At 46.7% G+C, this 6,000-nt stretch overlaps 1 protein-coding gene across 10 annotated transcripts in view; it reads left to right on the top strand.

Moving 5' to 3' along the window:
• The first annotated feature begins 877 nt into the window (after positions 1 to 877).
• MGST2 (microsomal glutathione S-transferase 2) overlaps positions 878 to 6,000 on the top strand; it is a 57,751-nt gene continuing 52,628 nt past the window's right edge. For all 10 annotated transcript variants that reach the window (XR_001902891.3, XR_002521871.2, XR_002521870.1 and 7 more), the window contains exon 1: positions 878 to 1,197. Coding sequence is in view for 5 of the 10 variants with exons in the window: in XM_021938121.1 (XP_021793813.1) it covers positions 1,140 to 1,197 (58 nt within the window). In the remaining 5 variants the exon portion in view is untranslated. The remainder of the gene's footprint in view (positions 1,198 to 6,000) is intronic.

Below are 6,000 nucleotides of genomic sequence, written 5' to 3'. Positions count from 1 at the left end.
GCGGAACATCTATCCTGGTTTTATTTTTATTTTTAATTTTTTTGAGGAGGTCTTAGAACATCTATCCTGGTTTATTTATTTATTTTTGAGGTGGAGTCTCACTCTGTTGCCTAGGCTAGAGTGCAGTGGCGTGATCTCAGCTCACTACAACCCCCGCCTCCTGGGTTCAAGTGATTCTCCCGCCTCAGCCTCCTGGGTAGCTGGGACTACAGGTGCGTGCCACAATGCCCGGCTGATTTTTTGTATTTTTAGTAGAGAAGGGGTTTTACCGTGTTAGCCAGGACAGTCTTGATCTCCTGACCTCGTGATTCGCCCTCCTTGACCTCCCAAAGTGCTGGGATTACAGGCATGAGCCACCGCAGCCGGCCGGTTTATTTTTTAAAAAATGGCTGGGCACAGTGACTTGTGGCTATAGTCCTAGCTACTTGGGAAGCTGAGGCAGGAGGATCACTTGAGCCCAAAAGTTGGAGGCTTCAGTGAGCTATGATCGTGCTACTACACTTCAGCCTGGGTGACAGATCAAGACCCTGTCTAAAAAAAAAAAAGTAAGATTATTATCAGAGTCTCAAGGTGACAGTGAGAGGCAGCCTGGTGCAGGGGATAGGGCACAATTGCAATCTGCGAGACTGGGTTCAAATCCAAAATCGGCCATTCACAGCGTGAATAAATTAGAACTGGCTTAAATTAGCATTTAAAATTTCATCAGGATTAAGTAAGTACTTCCTTCTCACTCTTTCCACAGGAGGTGAGAAAGGGCTCAGCAAGGCCCGGGGAGGGAAGGGCGTGGGGATGAAAGGGATCCAGAGAGTCTGTGCATTGGCAGAGAAGATAGTGTAACTGTGGCGCTGCGGCTGGAGGGCTGGTCCCACAGTGAGCTGTAGCCCTGCCCGCCGGCCATGGGAGAGGCTTAAAACAAACGCCGGAAGCAACTCCCAGCCCCAGAAAGATCTGTGACCGGCAGCGCCAGACCCGCCTGCCTTCCTGACTTCTGTTCCAGGGCAAAGGTCATTTAGCCGCTTGAATCAGCCTTTTTTCCCCCCCTTCCCCAACTTTGTTTACCAGATAAGGAAGGTCAGCATTCAAAGTCAAGAAGCGCCTCTTATCTTCCCCTGCGTTCTACAAATAGTTCCGTGAGAAAGATGGCCGGGAACTCGATCCTGCTGGCTGCTGTCTCTATTCTCTCGGCCTGTCAGCAAAGTAAGAGGCATGGGAAGTTCGTGTGTGTGTGTGTGTGTGTGTGTGTATGTGTGTGTGTGTGTGTGCGCGCGCCTGTGTGAGAGACAGGGCTTGCGGGAGAGAGGATAGGGAGGGAGGGAGATAGGTCCGGTGTTTTGTTTCCTACTTGCCCTTGCAGGTGGCTCTGGGTCCTCAGAGCACAGTCGCCTCAGGGTCACCCATGCTGCCTGCTCCCCTCCTTCCCAGGGGCAAGCAGAGACTGAGAACATTCCAGAGATTAGTTCTCCCAACTGGAACGCTGTGAGGCCTCAGAGCTCAGCCATTCTGCATCATCTGTGGTTACGACCCACAGTCCGTTCAAACGAGCATTAGTAGCCTGCTAACCTGCAGGAAGTGGTGTGAATATTAATTACAAGCGTTCCAAAGGAAAGGTGCCTGCTTCTAAACCTGGTTGTGATTTCTTGAACGTTGTTTTAATTAAGGTGTTTTCTTAAATAAACTGCCTATGGTAGTATGATTATCAGGCTGAAAAAAACTTCCTTCAGAAATATGAGCTTGAGATTAAGTAATTAGCTCTAAATTTTAAAACAGCTTCCCACTAGGATTATTCAGTATCCTGACTGCCTGGTTAAATAGAGGGCTTTTAATCCATGGGAATCACATTTGCTCAATTCATATTATCTTACCTACAGTGTCAGCTGGGGAAAAGGGTCCCAGTGCAAGAGTGCAAGACTTCTTACCAAGCATGCATATTTCTTTATATTTCCAAGTGTGCCTGTACCTGGAAATAGGGCCAAGCTGTAGACTGCTCAGGTTACACAAACAGCCAGAAGCAGGAAGGCCTCACAGCTGAGGATCCAGTCCAGGCCTCCATGCAGGCTTAATGTCTTGCCTAGCCAGTCTGTTTTGAGATTGTATGAAGATCTTGAACCGTCAGACTCACGTTTTGTGGTTTGATTCACACAATCTGTCGTGGAGAAGAGCAGGATATTTGTTTCTAATTAAAGAAACACTTAGATCTGTTAAAAGGAAAATCCTAGACAAATTACATTTAACTGAGTTTAATTGAGCAAAGAACGAGTCACAGTTGGGCATGGGGAACCGGAATAGGTTCAGAGAGACTCTGGGGCTGCCACGTGGTAGAAGATTTATGGACAGAAAAAGGAAAGTGACTCCCAGAAAATGGAAGCGTACAGTTCACAATGTACGGAGGACCTTTAGGCTGAACTTAAAATATGTCAGAAGGCAACTTTAGGCTAAACCTAATTTAACAGGTGTAAGGCGATCCATCCTCACAGGTGCTACCAAACCTGCATGAGCCTTTATCCTAGGCCTGCAGAGGGCACAGGAGCAGGTCCACAGATGTCCCAAGTCTGACAGAGGTGCTTATCCTCCCTGTTTGCTGCTTGTGCAGGAGGCTGTGTGAACTGGGGCCAGAATGTCAGGGGGCTGGATGGAGGAGGGGGTAGGGGTGGGGAGAGAGGAGAGGAGACTGGGTGAATGATGATTAATGGTGGACAGGGAATGTTTAATAAGGCGTTAGGGCTGGGCACGGTGGCTCATGCCTGTAATCCCAGTACTTTGGGAGGTCAAGGCAGGTGGATCATGAGGTCAAGAGATCGAGACCATCCTGGTCAACATGGTGAAACCCCATCTCTACTGAAAATACAAAAATTAGCTGGGTGTGGTGGCATGCTCCTACACTCCCAGCTACTAGGGAGGCTGAGGCAGGAGAACTGTTTGAACCTGGGAGGGGGAGGTTGCAGTGGGCTGAGATCACACCACTGTAGTCCAGCCTGGCGACAGAGCGAGACTCCATCTCAAAGAAAAAAAAGATGTTGATAAAGAGTTGAACTCTGTAAAATATTTGAAAAGATGTATTTTGAGGCAAACATGAGGGATCAGTGGCCGGTGACACAGCCCCACGAGATTCTAAGAACATCTGCCCAAAGGGGTCTGGCTACAGATTGGTTTTATACATTTTAGGGAGAGATAAGACATCAATTCATGTAAGATGTACATTAGTTTGGTTCCAAAAGGCGGGACAACTGAAAGTGGGGCATGGGCTTCCAGGTCATAGGTGGATTTAAAGATTTTCTGATTGGCAATTGATTAAAAGAGTTTATCTACAGACTTCAAATCCATAGAAGGGAGTGCCTGCGTTAAGATAGGGGGTTGTGGAGGCCAAGGTTCTTACTATGCAGATGTAGCTTCCAGGTAGCAGCCTTTGGAGAGAATAGATTGTAAATGTTTCTTATGAGACTTGAAAAGGTGCCAGACTCTGTTAATTCTCTCCTGGATCAGAGAAAAGACCTGGAAAGGGAAAGGGATTTTCTACAGAATGTAGACTTTTCCCACAAGAGACAACTTTGCAGGACCATTTCAGGACGTGACGAAAATATATTTTAGGGTAAAATACTTAAATTTCTTTCAAGGCCTGCTATCTGTCATGTGATACTGTACTAGAGTCAGACTGGAATTTGGTGTCTTATTGCTACAAAAAGTCTTAAGTGTTAGTTTTTTAAAGGGAAGGTTAGGGTTAAAGACACACACACACACACACACACACACACACACACACAGGCTTTATAATAGCACAGGTATATTGCAGAAACCTGTGGAGGTTGGGGACCAGCTTAATGCCAGAGCCCACCATTGCTTACAGGCGGGGTACGTATAGGTATGGGCGGGAGGGGTTTGGGCAGTATGGTCTGCTGCCCTGGAGGATATTGATAAGATGTTCCTATGGTCAGATGGTTTGGCCAGGGATGTTCCCTGGGCTCTTTGTCCAGCAGGATTTGACAGGGATATTTCTTCAGTTGGGACTTTGCTTGGCAGGGTATGATAAGGATGTTCCTGTGTCTTGTGGTCAGGTGGCTAGGCAGGATGTTTCTCAGGGCCTGAACCCTCATGACATGCTTCACTTTGACTAAGGTCTGTGAAATGGCAGGGGGCTTACAAAATGGTGCAGTTTGGACTAACATTAAGGTCTGTTTTAATGTTAATGGTAGTCAGTTGTGCCTGAATTCCAACGGGAGGAGGATATAATGAGGCACGTCTGACACCTTTTTCCCATCATGGCCTGAACTCGTTTTTTTAGATTAACTTTGGAATGCCCTTGGCTGAGAGGAGGACTCCATTTAGATGGTTGGGTGGCTTAGAATTTTAGTTTTGGTTTACAAAGGAGACAGAGAGAGGAAGACACAACTGTTTAGCTGGCATCAGGAACCAGAATTTGCTCCTTTTGCAAGTCTGGTGTTCATGGAGTTGGGACACCATGTGCCATGGTTGAAGCAGCTTAGGTTTTGCAGACAGACAGAGCTGTATCTGTTAGTCTAGCCACTTCCCAGTTGGGTGTCCCTGTTCAGGATACACTGCCCTTCAATGTCACCATCAAAGAGGGTTTAATCAGACCCTGGGGAGGAAATCCCACCACAGTGCCTGGCCCCATGTAGGCGCTTAGCACTGGCAGTTCCCATCCTAAGTTCCTTCTTCGAAGAGAGAAGTTTCTGCTGCATGGAGAGGTAGCGACAGGGTGAAGGAACCCAGCTGTGGCTGGGTGGGCATCACAGGGGGTAAAGGGCAGAGAGAAAGCTTCCCCTTCACCCTCAGAAGGTTCACTGAAAATCAACTGACAAAAGGCAGATTAATAGGAGAAAGGGTATGACAATTTATTTAAATATGCACAGCATGAGAGAATGATTGCCTGATAATCCAAAGGGGTACAGCAGCTTATATACTGTTCTTCACAGGGGAGGGAGGAAATGTGGAATGCAGACAATTCTTTTGAGTGGCAGTAAACGATTATTAGGGAGAATGAATGGACTGGGAGACAAAGTAACTTGCCAATGATTCTCTTTGGAATTTGATGGGCCAGAGGGGCAGGCTTAATTTGGTGGGAAAGTTCGTCCAGGTGTGTGCATTCCTCGGTCTTCTTTTCCACATGAGATAATGAGGTCTGAGGGAGGAGAGGGCAGGCAATTGTGTTTGTCTTAGGGGGTCTGGTTTCTAGGTAGATAAGGGAGCTTCAGAGGACTGCCCAGCCTTATCCTGGGTTGAGACAGGAAGCAGTGGAGAGGTCACAAAGACCTTGAGGCCGCTTCTTTAGTTCAGTCATATTTTGAGGTGCAATATTCTGATTTCCTTTGGGGGTGTTAACAGAAATACCAAACTCTGTGAAGTCTTTTAAAGAGGTTTATTCTGAGCCAATATGAGTGACCATGGCTTGGAGAAAACACAAACCCAAGAAACCTTCAGTGGGTGGTCCCAAGGCAATGGGGTTACAGTTTGGTTTTATACATTTTAAGGAGGCAGGAATTATAGGCAAAGACATAAATCAATACATGGAAGGTATCTACTGGTTCAGCCCCAAAGGGTGGGATATCTTAAAGCAGGGGGCTTACAGGTTATAAGTGGACTCAGATTCTCGAATTTGCAATTGGTTAAAGGAGTAAAGCTTTGTTTAAAGACTTGAATTCAGCACAAAGAAATGCTTACATTAAGGTGGTGGCTGGTATGGTGGTTCATGCCTTTAATCAAGCACTTTGGGTGACCAACATGGGCAGATTGAGCCCAGGAGTTCAAGAGCAGCCTGGGCAACATGATGAAATGCTGTCTCTATTAAAAATACAAAAAATTAGCCGAGCGTGGTAGCGCTCACCTGTAATCCCAGCCACTTGGGAGGCTGAGGTGTGAGAATTGCTCCAACCCATGGGTTGCAGTGAGCTGAGATCGTGCCACTGTACTCCAGACTGCGTGACAGTGAGACCCTATCTCAAAAAAAAATAAAAAAAAATAAAGAGATCTGTCATGTGATGCTATGCC

The sequence above is a fragment of the Papio anubis genome, chromosome 3 (assembly GCF_008728515.1).
Source record: "Papio anubis isolate 15944 chromosome 3, Panubis1.0, whole genome shotgun sequence".
Lineage (NCBI taxonomy): Eukaryota > Metazoa > Chordata > Mammalia > Primates > Cercopithecidae > Papio > Papio anubis.
This window is presented reverse-complemented; position numbering and strand designations above follow the sequence as displayed.